This window comes from Psammomys obesus, unplaced genomic scaffold, assembly GCF_907164565.1.
Source record: "Psammomys obesus unplaced genomic scaffold, mPsaObe1.curated_primary_1811, whole genome shotgun sequence".
Lineage (NCBI taxonomy): Eukaryota > Metazoa > Chordata > Mammalia > Rodentia > Muridae > Psammomys > Psammomys obesus.
Genome location: NW_026596034.1, coordinates 11,801,459 through 11,818,251, shown reverse-complemented (window position 1 = coordinate 11,818,251; position 16,793 = coordinate 11,801,459). Strand labels below are relative to the sequence as shown.

Sequence of the window (16,793 nt, the reverse complement as noted above, 5' to 3'; positions counted from 1 at the left end):
AAAAGCAGACTACCCTCTCTCCTTGGGCCTTCTCACAAACTTCTGGGCGAGCATCGGAGCCAGACAGCCTCTTCCTGCCATGACTGCACAGAACCCAGAGCTGGGGATGTGACAGGTCTGTTTACTCTGTCTGGGAACCTCGACGGTGGAAAGGAACAGGCTTCTACCACGGGGATCCGCCCCCTCGGGAAGCAGGGAGAGCCTGCCTGAGGAAGGTGATGGAGTCACACTCTTCTGTCTTCCCAGATGCCCATGGTGCTCGCTGCACTTGTCTCTGGGGATGACGGAGATGAGCGGGGTGCTGCTGCTGCTGTTGTATATGTCCCACTCATCATCTGCCAGTGAGTGCTCCCCTCCCAGGGCGGTCAGTGACAGGTGGAGCCTGGGGTGGGATGGGGTGGGGTCAGGGTTGTCAGGGCTATCCAGGAGTGGCCCTTACTGTCCAGAAAGGGACTCACTCAGCAAGGAAGACCATCTCTAGCACTTTGTCCTGGGAGGCATGTGTGAGTCTCGGGAATGAGGTAATGCAGAGTATCAGGCAGCGGACGAATGTGGGTCTAATTCTAAGGGTGGGAAACAGGAAAATCAGCAGTAGGGTACAGAATGGCCCATGGGGCAGGGGGATCAGGTGAGAACTGCCTCCCACACTCAGCTCAACCTTGCCCACCTGGAATACATTGAGCTCTGCAAACTGTGACCCTGAGCAGGACTAGTCCCACAGCAGCAATGGTTTCCCAGCCTAGGAAGGGGCAGGTGAAGAGGAAGCAGTTGACTCAAATAGGCTCTGTCCAACTTTGTGCCATTGACTAGATGGGAGATCTCTCTCTCTCTCTCTCTCTCTCTCTTACACACACACACACACACACACACACACACACACACACACACACACACACGTATATAGCTCAGACCCAGAACAAAGGCTTGGTCTCTGGACCAAATTTTCTCATCATGGCATTAGAGATAGAATCAGGCACAAGGCAAGGGACTCTGAGCACGTCCTCTGCTACTGAGCCACTTCCCCCAGCACCCAAGTGGGTGCTTTGGAAAAGGGGATGTCGTCACATACACGGAAGTTCTTGGCTTGGGAAGGATCGGCTAATGCCTGCATTGTAGGTCACCAGTGTCCCCAAAGGAAAAACAAGGTATACACAAAGAATCTCATTGTTGGTATTTCTGATGGAGTTAATGTTCTCCCAGAAAAGTCTCTGTTTGGAAATTTGGTCTCAGGATACCCCATAATGAAGAGGTCCTCTGTTCCGTTCTGTTCTTTATTGGTTTGTTTATTCATTTGTTTGTTTATTTATTTTAAGGCAAGAGTCTCACTAGATAGCGCTGGCCACCCTGATGCTCACTAGGTAGACCAGGCTGGCTTTGACCCACCTGTCTCAGCCTCCCCGAGTGCTGGGCCTAAAGGCATCTGCTGCCATCCCTAGCCATACCTGAGCTCCTGACAATACCATAGATGACAGTGGGGTCTACGTTTGAAAATGGCTTTGCTGCCGACATCCATTCTGTCACCACCAGACGAAGCCCTTCCATCCTTCATGCTTCCTCTTCTGAATACTCAGCGCAGCCCTTGGCTCATCTCTCTCTGCATGGTCATCAGTCCTTCACATGTCACCGTCACAGACTCTCAAAGTCCATCCCTACCAGCTTAGTTCCCAACCCGTGCCTGGCAGAGCTCTGTGCAGGCTGGGTGAATGGCTGAAAAGGCATTCACTGGGAGTCCAGTGCAGAGGACCTACATGGCACGGAGACCCAAGGCCACCGCCAACACAGAAATAAGCATTGATTTGAGAGCAAGCAGGGAGATGGTTTGTGTTTTTGAAAACAGAATGACCAGTTTTGCCCCAAGGCTCAGCACAGTCAGTGACAGAGCTGTAGTTTGCATGTTCCCATAATTCCCTGCAATCTTGCAACAATCCCATGTGGCATACAGCTAGGCCCGTGACTACAGCATTTAAAAGAGGACCAGCATCAGAGAGAGTATAGTGGCTTCTCTGAGATCTCAGCACACCAAGAGACTGACTTGACTTTGCAGCCTACATCCAGGCTCTTCACAAATACAAATCAGGGTCTAGCCTGGGGAACTTCTAGCAAATGCATTGCCCAGAGATTCTTGTAGATGCCTGATACTCTTAGGGTGAAGAATCCTACAATGAAGTAAGGAACTAAGGGGTCCTGTGGGCACCGGAGCTCAACAGAGGTATCTCAGTGCCTGAGGGAGGACACGGGCCAGTGGAGGGAGTCAGCAGACTGGAGGAGTAACACAGTTCACGAGGTAGCTGTCTTGCTATGAGTGATGCCTGGAAAGTGGGGCCTCAGCTCACTCAACCCGGCACTACAAGAAAGTCAGTCCCTGGCCTGGCCTTGCCCTCCCTCCTCTTGCCTCCATGATCTTTGCTGTTCTAGCAGTCTCCGTGTTGGCATGAATATAGAACCTTCAGGACAACACAGATCCATCTGACCTCAGGCTAGCAGAGCGGCATATCGTTTAAACTACATTGTGTTCTCCCCAGAAACAAAATCCAGGTTTCCCAGGGGACTGCTGAGCTGGACAGTCAGAGGCTGTCCAGAGGCAGAGGCTGAGCAGGATTGGAGAGGGGGACACCGACAGCTTCCACATGCCAGGACTTTTTATCTTCTTCACGACAGGACGTCAGGGCGTAGGGAACTGGCAGAGTAATTTTACTCATACACCAGATGACTTATTGAACACCAACTAGATACAAGGCACCACGCTAGCTCCTACGGACACACTAACGAGCAAAGCAGACCTGGCAGGAGGAGCCATGCGTGCCAGCATCTTGCAGGGGAAGCAGGGAAAGGCCAGAGTGAATCTGAGGCTGAGGGTGTCTAGACACAGATGATGACAAGTTGAGTGGTGGGGTTGCATTCCTCCGAGTTGGCTCCGTATGTTTGCCGTTCACGGGACGCGGATACATGCTGCAGGCCCTAAAGAAAGCTGGAGACCTGCATCAATCAACAGCAGTGCCCAGGGCTGGGGGAGAACTGTCCCAAGTGGTGAATGCTGGCAGGGCTCAAACCTCTGGGCCTCAAGCCCCTTTCATACTCTCAAGTTATTGGGGGCCCCTAAACTAGTTTTGCTCAGGAGGGGCTTTGTCCTAATTTTACTTCTGCTGCTAAACACTCCGCCTGAGGGACATCAGTCCCACAGTCACACCCACAGTCAAGAGCGGAGAGAAATGAATGTGCCCTTGCTGCCTGCTTGTTCCCTCAGCTCACTCTCTCTGTTTTTTTTTTTTTTTTAAATTGACAGCGTCTTACCATGGGTCATCTGACTGCCCAGAACTCTCTAGGTAGGCCAGCTTGGCCTCAAACTCCCAGAGATCCTCCTGCCTCTGCCTCCCAGAGTGCTGGGATTACGGGCGAAATCCTATCACACTGGGTGGCTTCTTCACTCTTGAACAGTTAGGAATCCTAACCTGTCTAGGAAATGGCGCTGCCCAAAGTGACCCGGTTGTTCTCATACAAACTCACAGTCAAAACAGTCCTCAGCAGACACACTCTCAACCTAACCTCATCTAGATAATTCTTCTTTAAGGGTCTCTTCCCAAGAGATCCTAGGTTGCATCAAGTTGATAATTAAAACTAACCACCACAGGCTGTATCTTCTGCACTTACCATAGTATACATTAAACTAGGAAAAGCTAAAGCACAAGAATAAACAAATTCATGCACGCATTTAGCCATCAGAATGATGACATCACAAATCTGGAAAATTGCACCATACACCGGTGAGAGGAGAGTTGGGAAAGCAAGCAACAGCTTTTCCCTGAAGAAAGGGCCTAGACTCCCTGCAGGGTGCCTACATACGGGTCCAGCTTTTGACACCCGCTTTTTTAAAACAAAACAAAACAAAACAAAACAAAAAAAACAGGCAAGGCCTAGCAAGAGGCGCTGCGCTTGGCACAAGAGCGCCGGCAGCAGAGTCTAAAGACGTTTAAAAGGTTCAGAGATGCCGCCAAGCATCTTTTATGTGGAAGATCTCCTGGGATCAACAAAGCATCGGGGTGGCAGGGTGAGCCCCAAGCAAAACAGGAGTCCTGAGGGCTGGGGAATGGGGCGCTCTCAGGGGGCCGGCCTCTTGCCACACAGTGAAGCCTATGCTCCCTCTGCAGTTTGCGGCATGCAGAAAGCCACCATCACGGACGAGTCCACGGAGAACATCGTCGGCATCAACGAGTTCCCCTGGGTGGTGTCCTTACAGGACCAGCATTACACCCACCTGGCGTTCGGCTGCATTCTCAGCGAGTTCTGGATCCTCACCACCGCCTCCTTTCTCCAGCACAGGCTAGTGCTCCCCCTGGCGGAGGGGTGGGGGATGGGGAGCGGTCCTGCAGGCCTGGGGACAGGTGAGGCCTGTAGAATAGACTCTAGGTGTGCTGGCCTGAGCCAGTGGCTCACGGGACTTTACTCTGCGGCCTGAGGGTGGCACCAGTGAAAAGTGAGATGGCATTTGTTGTGTCTAGAGAGTCCACTCGGGATTTTTGCCGCAATCACAGAGATGTGGATTCTTCCATTCTATCCACTGGGTGTCCTTTCAGGATAAGTTAAGGAAGTCGGCAGGAACCCTCTCAAGACACCTTGGGCCTCCTCACAAACGTCACTGCCACAGACAAGAATGGCATAGAGAAAGATGGAGGGAAATTAGAGCCACTCCCAGAATGCTTTTCTCTGGGTGCTCAGAACACTCACGATTTCTTTAACTGTGCTTGTTTCTGTTCCCCAAATTATATATAATCTCAAATTCTTACAAATAAGAAAAAAAAAAACATAAATATGACTAAGGAAAGTATTTGGCAAATATATTTTCATGATTTTGTAAGGTGTAGAATACCTTACTTCTAGTCCAGTGACCTTTAACTTTTGAAAACCGGATAATTTCAACCTCTGGGGAAGGAAAGTTTCATGTGCCAAGTTGTTGATTGGGTGGCTAATTACACAGAAAATGCCAGAAATAAAGTAAACATCCAAGGGATATTGTGACACAGACCTGTGATCTCAGCATGTGGAAGGTGGAGGCAGAAGGATCAGGGGCTCAGGGACACCCTTAGCTGTATGTTGAGTTTGAGGCCAGCCTGGGCTACATGAGACTTGGCCTCAAAAATGAACACACAAATGAGACCTGATAGACTAGGATCAGAGGGAAGGGGAGGAGGATCTTCCTTATCAGTGGACTGGGAGAGGGACAGGGGTGGGAAGAGGGAGAGTGGGATTGGGAGGGGAGGAGGGTGTGAGGTACAAGGGAGATACAAAGTGAATAAACTGCAACTAATAAAAATAAAATGAACACACAAAACAAAACAAACAAAGAGAGAACATCCACTTAGCACAGATAAGCAAATTATAGTTTATTATTGCACACTGTATGTAAGATAGTATAATATGCATTGCAGGAATGGAGAGAGAGAGCATAGAGATGTGTTTGCACATGCGTGTGTGATGTGGACATGTGTGTGATGTGTGTTTGCATGTGTGGGGGTGACACTTCCATTGCTCTCCACTTTACTAAAGGAGTTCTGTCACTCACCCCAAAGCTCACTGATCTGGCTGGTTGTTGTTTGGTGGGTTGGTTTCCCAGAGTTCCCTGTCTCTGTTTCCTGAGTGCTAGGATGGCAGGCAGGCCACTTAGCTCTTATGTGGTTATTAGGGACCCAAACTCTGGTCCTCACGCTTGCATAGTAAGTCCTTTATCCACTGAGCCATCTCCCCAGCCTGAAAGAATGATCGCTTTAACTGGCTAAAGAAATTGTAATAGAAACATCAGATAGAATATTCTGTAGCTGCTGAATTCTTTTTTAATTAATTATTAGTATTTATTAGAATTTATTCAATTTGTATCCCAGCTGTGGCCACCTCCCTTGTCCCCTCCCAATCCTATCCACCCTCCCTCTTCTCCCCATCCCATAGTCCACTAATAGTGGAGGACCTCCTCCTCTTTTATCTCACCCTAGCCTACCAGGTCACGTCAGGACTGGCTGCATTGTCTCCCTCTGTGGCCTGGTAAGGCTGTTCCCCCCTTCTTAATACTTGTTTTATGTATTTTTAAACTATTATTCTTCTATAGTGCATGTAAAATAATGAGCTTCACATGCCATTTTCTTTTTATTTTGGTGTATTTGATTTTCAAGACATGGTTTCTCTAAAATTAAATATTTTTATAAAATATATTTTGATCATGTTTCCCTCCTTCCCCAACTCTGCTCCACCTCTCTACCTACTCAACTTTGTTCTGTCTTTTCTCTCTCTTTCAAAAACAAAAAAACAAAATCCCACAAAATGGAAGTCAAAACAACCAAGTAAAAGGTCAATAAGATTAAAAAATGCCAAATGAAACAAAAAGCTCACAAAAAATACCACTGAGTTTGTTTTATGCTGGCCAACTACCCCTGGGCACGTGGCCTTCCCTGGAGTGTCGCTGATATACCTGGCAACTTCACCAGAGAGAAATGATTTTCCCTTTGCCAGCAGGTGCCAATTGCAAACATCTTCTTAGCTATGGCTGCCTGTAAGTCCAGAGCAAAAACAAACAAACAAAAACTTCTGACACTCTAACCTTGGACTTTCTGTGTCCATTTTCCCTTTCGGTGCTGGGACCCCGTCTGTTAAACCTGTGTAGGTCTGTCTGTGTGTGCTGCCACAGTCTCCGTGTGTTCATACGCACTTCAGTCCTTTCGTGTCTTGAGGACATTGGTTCCTTGGAGTCATCCATCACCTCTGGCTCTTACACTCCACCTCCTCTTCCTCATAGATCCCTGAGCCTTGAGAGGAGAGGTTTAATGAACACATCTTATTTAGGACTGAGTGCTCCTAAGACCCTCACTCTCTGCACGTTGTCCAGTTGTGGGTCTCTATCTTAACTCCCACCTACTACAAGAAAAAGCTTCTTTGATGTGGTTTGATCAAGGTACTGATCTCTGGGTATGTCATTGGGAGTACTTTTATTGCTGTGTTCCTTTCACCGAACAATATTGGGTTTTCCCGCTCAGGTTTTGGCCGCTTTCTATCAGGTATGGGCTCTGTCCCATGGAGTTGGTTGACTACTCTGATAATGTTCATGTCACTCTTGCACCGGCATTTCTTGCAGGCAGGTTGCTGTTGTAGGTCAGGGTTTATCGATGGGTGATATTCATGATTACCCTTTCCCTCTGGTGCTGTGCAGAGTCCCTTCCAGTACCGTGAACACGAATCAGTAGGAGTGAAGCTTCTGGTTAGACACCAGACCAACTTCTCCTTGTTCAATGAAATAAGTGATGATGTCTTCAGCAACAGGGCTTTACCATCAAGTTGTGGAGAGTAACCAATAGCCTTGGCAATAGTCTGTGATGTTTGAGGGGGCCAATGGGACCTCTTTGGTCAATGACTCAATAATATGTAACCCATACTTGATACTGGAGGTTTACTTGGTGGCATAAGATGTCTAGTTTCTTATGGATGCTCCACCCTCAACCCATACTAGTCAGAATTTATATATATGTTTATATATATATAATATGTAATAGTTAAAACACATATAATTTATAGGTATATATTTATATATTATGTATTATATTATATAATGAGCATGTAATCGTATATATAATATGTATTATTATAGAGCCTTGACTTTTCTTATTTAAAAAAGCTTCATATTTCTTTTACTTTCTGACTCTTGTACTTGTGCCTTCAACACTTTGACAACAATTTTCTGCTCCTCACTAAGGAAGCACACCTGATTCTCCAAGGACACATTCAGCACACATGTCGCCTCCGTAGGCCCTGATGATGTGCTTCTTTGTTTTAGACAGTCTCACAAGGACTTGGGTCTTACAGCATGAACCCTTGAAGTCTGCCGGGGCACACACCACATGTGGATTTTGGTGCTTTCCCAACCATCTTAGTAAAGAAGTAAACAGTCCTACTGTCGGGGGTTCAAGAGAGCCTAGTTTTGTTAGAGGCTGTATTGTGGGAAAGCCAACAATGGTGTATCAAATGCTGGACCATTCTGAGTGTCTCTAAGCACTGTCTCCAGAAGAGCAGAGTTTATATGTTTAAGTGGTAATCCATATACACGGGTGAATATCCACAAAGAAGCAAAGATACATAGTAAAAATGTCCCCTCAGTCATTGTTTCTTTCCATTGTGCCATGTTCTCTCATCAGTTTCTTGGATGTTCCTCTTAAACACACACACACACACACACACACACACACACACACACACACACACCTAATGTGTTCATGGATAGCTATGTATCTTCCTATACTGATTTTTATGTCTATTAACATAGACAGAATTCTCCCTCCACTAGTCAGCTCAGGTTTTCATAACACAATATCATAGACTGGGTGGTTTAGCCCTGAAAGCCCAAGGTTAGATGTGGGCAGGTTTGTCTCCTTCTGTACTTACAGGCAAAAGCCTTCTAGCTGTGTCTTCACATGGTTATTTCCCTTTGTGTGAAAATAAGACAGAAAACAGATTGTAGAAGATCCCTGACATCAACTCCAGTCCTAAACACAAATATATACACATGTGTATACATATAAACACATACACACATATATACACAAGCACAAACACATATACACATACAAATACACATACACACATACATACACATGAAAAGAAAAAAATATATTTTTTTTAGAGGGGAAAGGGACACTGGTCTTTTTGGATTAGGCCCTAGGTACCTGTCTACAAACGTGAAAACAAAGGCCTTGCCACCAAATAAGGTCCTGTTTTCGGAGATCACAATGAGTTCTAGAACAGTGAACACTGCACTGTAGCACCCTCTCATTCCCAGTTCATGTCCTTTTTATGGCTCACATTTCTTTTCTCAAAAAGACTTTCTAGGCGTCCCTTTACCCCTCCCATTGCCGTTCTGGCTTCTTAAGTATTTCTGTGGAGAAGTCTGACGTGATTCTGACTTTAAGCAGGATGACTACAAATGCTCATATGCCAAGGAGATGCCCGGCTCTCCCAGCTTCTGCCGTTATCCCTCACTTCCTTTTCAGTTAGGCAAAAATTTCAGTGAGACAAGCGAAATTTCATTTTCACGAGCTAGACAATGAAGTGTATGAATGATTTCCTCTTTGCTGGACTGAATGTCGGGCTATGCCAGATGGCTCCCGTCTGTCACTCCTGATCCACACTCTACTCATCCCCCTCTGATGGCCCCAGGCGGTTGACCTGTGTGGGTGACAGACAGCATCATACTAGTTATAGCTGGGTGTCATCCATACACATGCTAACCATGGCCTGGAGCGGGGTGTAAGGTCAGGGTCTGTATTCTCCTGAGGTGAAGGGTAGATTGTTTCCCTCATCCAACTCCATCCAACTCTGCCTGGCCTAATTCTTCTCACCTAGGGAGAGAGCTATGTCTGAGATCTGGGCTTCTGAAACCATGCCTCAGTGAACGAAATGAAAGTGCAGCTGAGGATGATTGCCAACATCAACCTCAGGCTTCCACACACATGCAAACACAGGCACACCTCCAATACACACTCATGCACACACATATACACCTGTGTGAACACACATACAAATACACACATGCACATACACACAAGAAAAGTTTGCTAACTTCTTTCTCATTTTGGTCATTCTCAGCCTGCTTCCTAAGTGTCTCTCTCTCTCTCTCTCTCTCTCTCTCTCTCTCTCTCTCTTTCTCTCTCTCTCTCTGAAATAGGATTTCTCTATGACAGCCCTGGCTGTCCTGGAACTCCTTCTGTAGACCACGCTGGCCTCAAGCTCACAGATCGAACTGCCTCTGCCTCCCGAGTGCTGAGATTAAAGGCTTGTGCCACCACACCTGGCTTTACTTTCTAAGTCATCATGCTTTCTATTCTCCTTCATGCTGCTTCTAACTTGACCTTTATTCTTACCTACCTTTTTGCTGAGAACTTTCTTACCCAGCTTCCTCTGAGGTCAGCGGCAGCAGGTGTCATCTACCATTCCCAGTTGAATGACTCCCCAGGAATGAAGAAGAGAATACCCAGCTTAACCCCATCATTCTTAAGTCCCATCTTTCCACTCATAAGCTATATCATATCACTCATAGAGTACGGGAGGAGAGATGCGTTAAAATAAGTGCTAGCCAGGCGAGGTGGTGCATGCCTGTAATCCCAAAACTCAGGGAGTCAGAGGCAGAAGGATCTCTGTGAGTTCGATGCCAGCCTGTTCTACAAAGCACATGTAGAATAGCCAAGCCTACACAGAGAAACACTGTCTCGACAAAAACAAAACAACAACAACAAAAGTTAAGTGCTAAGACTATGGGTGAGAGTCCAGATTACATATTTGGTATGATTACTCCTATGTTTAAAAAGACTATTCATACAGAGAAAGTTACCCAAAAACATGTGGACAGAGATGATCTTTGGTTGGTAACATAAATGGTATTAGGACAGAAGAATCTCCCAAGAGGCCTTGGGCTCACTGGGGAGAAAACAAACCTGGAAATTCAGAAGAGATTCCCTGGAGACTGAGTTCAAAGGTATGAGTAAAAACCAACCCAGGAGCTGGAGAGATGGCTCAGCAATTTCAGTGCTCCTTACTCTTTCAGACAGCCCAAGTGTGGTTCCCAGTTACTCCAGATCCAAGGAATGCAATACCCTCTTCTGGCCTTGGCAGGTACTTGTGGTACACACACACACACACACACACTTGCATACACTCACATATATGCATATACACACACTCATGCACACACAAATGTATGCACATAAATTAAAAATAAACAAATATCCAGGGATTGGGTTGGATGAGCGTGCCAGATTGAAAAAACCAGGATAAGTGAGAAAAATGGAGGAAGTGTGAAGCTTCCTTCCTACCTTGACTTCTTGAAATCCCTTTGTTGTCTTTCTCTCTAGGAAGAAGCTTATTGTTATTGTTGGTATAGCTAATATGGATCCCCAAAAGACTGATCACACAGAGTACCCGGTCCATAGCATCATCATCCATGAGAAGTTTAATAACAAGTCAATGAGCAACAACATAGCCCTCCTGAGGACAGAATCTGCCATATTTTTCGACGACCTGGTCCAGGCCATCTGTTTCCTGAACAAAAAGCTACATAGAGAATCCGTTTTGAGGAACTGCTGGGTAGCAGGATGGAACCCCACATCTGCAGTTAATGCATCCCTTCCCCTAGAGGGGGCTGAGTGTGCTGGCAGTGGGGGCGACTTGGATGAATTTCTTTAGGGCTTGTCTTAATCATTCAGGATGTTCAAGGTTTTAGAGTTGATTCCTAGTGCTTGCCTTTGTGGGGGTCTTCCTTCCTTCCCTCCATCCCTTCCTTTTTCCCCTTCCTCTCTCTCTCCTCTCTTTATCTTTTTTTTAGCTCTATACCCAAGAAGTATACAGGCAGCAGACTGCCTCACCAAGTGCTGGGAGGGACGAGGGGGCTGGGGTTGAGTGTAGTCTTACCTAAGCCACCATTTTCTGTCATTCTTGGCGTTAGGATGAAATGAAGAAATGCTTATTCTTTAAGTGTGACAGAAGGGTGAATTGTTGTCTACCGATTCAAATTCAAAGATAATTTTCAGTAAACACTCACAGGCCCTGAGTTTCTATGGGTAAAAGGGATGAATAGAAACATGTTCTGTTCACTCCTGTTTGGATATGTGAGTTGCTGTTGTGTTGACACTGGACCGCCTTCTTGTTAATAATTCTTGGCCTCTCTGTTGCATGGTCCAGACAGGAAATCGCATGACAATGAGTATCCTGAGGAGAATCTCCGTAAAAGACATTGCCGTGTGTCCTTTTAGAGACCGGAAAACAGAATGTGCCAGTCACACACTTAAGAAATCCAACCATGTTTGCCTGGTAAGAAGTTGATGCAGTAGAAGCCAAATTTTGAAAGTAACCATGGGCTGCACCAAGGGGTCCCGGGAGTGTCTCCTTACTGGACAATGGGGAATGAAGGTAGGGACAGTGACATAGGATTCATGTCTCTGGTAGGAATAACGCTTAGCAGAAAGCAGGCATTCAACTAAAAAGCTGCTGAATGGCTGAGTGTGGCAATTCATTCCTGTAACTCCAGTGCTCAGGAGGCCAAGGCAGAAGGATCGTGAATTTAAGGCCAGCATGTGCTACATGCTGACACCCTGTCAGGAAAATCGAAAGTCTGCAGAAAGGACTGTACGGAGTTTTCAGTGTAACGATTAAGCATATCCAACTCACAGGTGTTTATTAATGAGCTAAAAATGAAAGATGTGAGTCCACTTCTACCCGTGGGCGTATATACACGCCTTGTGTGTACACACCTACAGGGCTGGAGTCACCGTATCCAGCAGCTATGAAACATGAACTCTCTTTTGAAGCACTGTTCACCCGGAACCGGGGATTTCTTCTATAAGAACCCCTGCTCTCTACACAAACAGGAGCTGCAGAGAATGACTATTGTCTGAGCAAAATGTGCAGAATTCACCACTATCTGGTTCAGGTCCCCTGGTGTCTAAAGACTAAGGTGGCTTACCAAGACTGGTAAATTAGAGCAAAGAGAAAAACTTCAGGCAAAGCTCTCCGTCTCTCTCTCTACCTATCTCTGTCTCTTTCACTCTCTCTCTCTCTCTCTCTCTCTCTGTGTGTGTGTGTGTGTGTGTGTGTGTGTGTGTGTGATATGCATATATATTCTGGGGATCAAATCCAGGACCTAGAGGATGCTAGGTAAATGCTCTACTACTGAGCTACCTCCTCAACTTAAATCTGCCTTTCTAAGGTGTTGATCACCACTCTCTTCAAATAACCTTCAAGACTCCTCTGGTCAGGATGTTTTTCCTCCAAGAGGAAGGCAAGATATTTTTTTAAGAGTAAAGAACACATACACAGACACACAAACACATCTTCTAAAAGCCTTTGGATCTCAAAAGCTTGATGGGTCTCATTAAGCAGCAAGTTTGCTCTTCCTGGAAGTGGCCCAACGTTGATTGGCTGCTTTGTGCTTTGCTCCCTTTGGGGGAAGGACCTCAGAAACTTCCTTTGTTTGTTTGTTGTGTAGCCTTAGCCGTCCTTAAACTAGCTCCGTAGACCAAGCTGGCCTCCAAGTCACAGAGATCCATCAGCCTCTGTACCATGAGTGCTGAGATTAAAGGCATGCACCACCACTGCCTGCTCTCAGCAACTTCTTAAACTGAATAATGTTCTAAAAACAGTAGAAAATCCCAGTAGCAATCATTCCACCAACCCAGTACCATACTTCATTGAATCTAAGTTGTCATCAGTTGTAGATGCTGGCATAATTTTACATAATGCTAAGAAAAAAATAGAACAATGTCGGTTAGAATTTGCTATCAATGGATCCAAAAACAAAACTGTTTTTTTTTTTTTAACTGTGGCACCCTCTTGAAATATTTGTTTGTTTTGGCATATGTATGTGTGTTGTACATTGCAACGTGCACATATATGTGACTGCATGTGTGTTTGACTAAAACCGTTATCTTCCTAGTTTGCTCCCTACCCTACTACTTGAGGCGTGTCTCCTGATTGAGCAGCTGGCCTTCTCCCCCTGTGTGTGCTGGGTGTCCCACCCAGCCTCCTGAGCCCACAAGGCATTTGCATCCAAGCCTTAGCCTCCAAGCTTGTTCAGCACGTACATTACCCGAGGAGCCATTCCCAGCCACTAGCCCTTAGCCTTTGAACTGAATTCTGCTCACAGAACATCTAACGGCGACCTCTGCGTTTTGGATGTTTTCCTCTCTTGGAGATGTGATCTGGCGTCAGGAGTCTGGAACACCACCTTTGTCGGGTGTAGAGGAAACTCCCAGCTTCAGAGTCCGACTAACGATTTTCCCCATAGAAGTAGAAGAGCCTCTCTTTGCTCTTTACCTTTATAGTTCTTACAACTCTCAGAGGTTTCGTGGGATGTCAAGGGAAAGGACCACCCAGAGAAAGAAGCCCCTCTGTGTGGTAGCTGCCCCTGACCCCAGGAGGTAAGATAGAGCTGCTTCAGGGGCCCTGGGCCCGTGGCCTCTGCAGCTTTTACTTCAGAAACTAAAAATCACAGCTCTACTTAGGTGGGGGAGAAGGGGGGAGGGAAACAAACAAGCAAAAACCCTAGTTCATTCTGAGCCTGGGGTTGGTAACAAAACCATGTGCTCGCCAGGGCCATCTGTACACACTACTCACTGCGTGTCAGGGCCGTCAGGATGTGTGTCCTAAATTCCACCTCTTGCCTTCCTCGAGGGTAGTTATGATTGGCTGGGGCAGGACCAGTGAAAGGAAGGCGACCACACCGTTCTACAGCAAGGAGCTCCGTGCCCCAAGCAACCTTCTGCTACGGACAGGACAGTGCTCACTCAGCAGTCCCAAGTGACTGACCTCTGAAATAACGTTTCAGCCATCTGCCATCTGGCAGTTTACTGTGACACAGCAGGCTATGAAAATAAAAAGGGGGGGGGTACAAGGGTGCTGTACAGAACGTGTTGCCCATAAACTGGCTCTGGCCTTCTGAAAGGCTATACCCAGGCATGACACTGCCTCGTCTCTGCCCTGCTTGCAATCACATCTTCTACCATTCACTCTCACCTTGGCTCTGCCCATACTTCCTAAGCAAAAGGAAGGACAGTGGGGGCGGGGGGGGGGACAACCCAGGCAGGCCATGACCCCGGCCTCAGGTGGGAAGCAGCTGGGTGGTCGCCCATTGCCTCTCTGCTTCTCATCCTTGAGTCGGTCTAAACTGTTTGCTGCTGTCGTGGCCGCCCCGCTCACTGGTTGCCTCAGTCCAAACAGCAAGAACAACCTCATTGGCCAGCTTGCCTGGCTCTTCCAGTCAAGGGGGTTACAAAGTAAGCAGGGTGAGTCATCCTTCCCCTCTCTCGGACCAAGAGGGACCATGAGATGAAAGCTCAGCAGCGGAGGCCTGGGAAGGGACAGGTGGCATAAATATAAAACCTAGTCATTATCTTGGGACTTTCCCTCATTTACTCAGATTTCTACAGAAAAACTGTAGCCGTTACAATCCCTCACCCTGATCGTAGCTAATACTTTACTGAGTCATACTGCATGTCCGGCACCAGAGCTGCACAGGTCCTGGACAGTAACTCATCCCCACTGGATTGGCAGCAGGACCCTTGCCCTGGCCACAGATCCAGCTCAGTATACTAAGCTTCTGCCTTCTCGCCTTGCATGATATAAGGTGTGTGTGTGTGTGTGTGTGTGTGTGTGTGTATACGTACGAACCCCAGCGGAGAGGAATTCCTGAGCCCCTGAGGTCTGCTTCTTCAGGAGAGGAAAGGCTACAGAACATTGGGGCTGGTGAGCACAGGGAGTGACTGTGGCTATGGCATGGGGAGGGAACCTGTAGTCCCAGCACAACGCTGGTTCCTGGTGGGCTCCCCTCCTTAGGAAGAAAGAAAAAGAGGAGAAAGGTTCAGACGTGTGGTCGTTCTAAGCCAGAATGGAAAGAACTCATGATACTTGGGGAGTGAGCAGCCAAAAGAGAGGTAAGACTCAGATACTAGAAAAAGGCAAGAGAGTGAAAAAAAAAAAAAAAAAGCCAGGAAGCTATAGGCAACCGAGGGGCCAAGGCCACAAATAATTTGCATAACAGTAAGAAAAATTGGCCTGGGGAAGTAGCTCAGCTGGAGGGTGCTTGCTCTGCTTAAAGCCCTGTTTTCAGGGATTTGATCATCTAGCTCTGCCTTAAAAACCCCCACTGTGGTAGCAGGCCTGTACTCCCAAGGAGGTGGAGTCATGGGACTCAAGAGTTCAAAGCCATCTTTAGCTACATAGTAAGTTATATGCGATCCACACAAGAAGGCAAGAAAGGGGGAGAGAGGGGAAAGCGGGGTTAAGGGGGAAGTGCCTCCTTGTTATAGTTGGTGGTGGCTGTCTAGATTTGAAATGGTAGCCTAGAATTTGTCCCATTTCTGGAGAGAATCAATGCAAAACTTGCTAAAACAGACACTGGCGCAAGGATCTACCGGAAAAGACGTTTTTCTGAGCCCTAAGGCCTCTGCCCTTTCTTGCAGGGGGAAGCAGGAAACCCTATGATGTGCCAGGTCAAGAACTTGGATCTCTGGGTCCTGAGAGGAATCCTGACCGACGAAGGCAGCTTGTGCCCTGGCCTGTTTCTGTACACTGCTGTGGAAGAATATAGTGACTGGATCATGGCCAAGGCGAAGAAGGCTGGCCTTCCGCTGTCCCCGCTCAACCCCTGGGAGAAGTTGGTTCCTGAGTTCTCCTTTGACGAGTCAAATAACGCCCTGACAACGAATGCGTATTCTCTACAGAGCTATTCTGAGTGGCCTAAATCCTACTCCCAAGGACAAAGAATGTCCACAGTGTACGACCAACCAACACAAAACGAGCAGAACTTCAGGGCAAATGGGCTTCAGAAATCTGACTGGCCTTCGAAGGTGGCTGTTCAACCCATGTACTATGACTACTACGGTGGAGAGGCCGGGGAAGGCAGGGTTGTGGCTGGCCAGAACAGGCTGCATTGGTCCCAAGAAAGGATCTTGATGTCCCTCGTGCTTGTTTTCTTGGGCAGCGGTGTCTAGCTAGGAGCTAACCTATCACCACAGAGAAGAAGCTCAGAGTGCAAGCTGCTAGGCATCTGCCGTACTGTTCTGGTGTCTGCTCTTGATAGGGGCCACCTGGGTGGCCACGGGCAGGCCCACGGCAGCACCGGGCTGGCTCTCCCTCCTCTGTCCCACTCCCATATGTGGGAAGGTCACTTTCATTTATGCTTGTGAACTAAATATGGGCTAACAAGTGTCAAAACATTAGAGTGCCCTGTGGTTCTTTCAGGGTTAATGGTGCCAGGGGCCCAGGCTAGGAAGAGA

At 47.2% G+C, this 16,793-nt stretch overlaps 1 protein-coding gene across 2 annotated transcripts; it reads left to right on the top strand.

Annotated features, from left to right (window-relative positions):
• The first annotated feature begins 280 nt into the window (after positions 1–280).
• Positions 281–16,508, top strand: Prss54 (serine protease 54). Of its 2 annotated transcripts, none has more exons than XM_055621627.1 (5): positions 281–341; positions 4,146–4,317; positions 10,878–11,136; positions 11,704–11,832; positions 15,978–16,508. In XM_055621627.1, exons 1-5 carry the CDS (start codon positions 281–283, stop codon positions 16,506–16,508), a joined length of 1,152 nt encoding a protein of 383 aa, XP_055477602.1. The 2 variants fall into 2 exon arrangements, with proteins under 2 accessions (XP_055477602.1, XP_055477603.1); XM_055621628.1 differs by having other exon boundaries at positions 4,146–4,321; positions 10,882–11,136.
• The last annotated feature ends 285 nt before the right edge of the window (positions 16,509–16,793 follow it).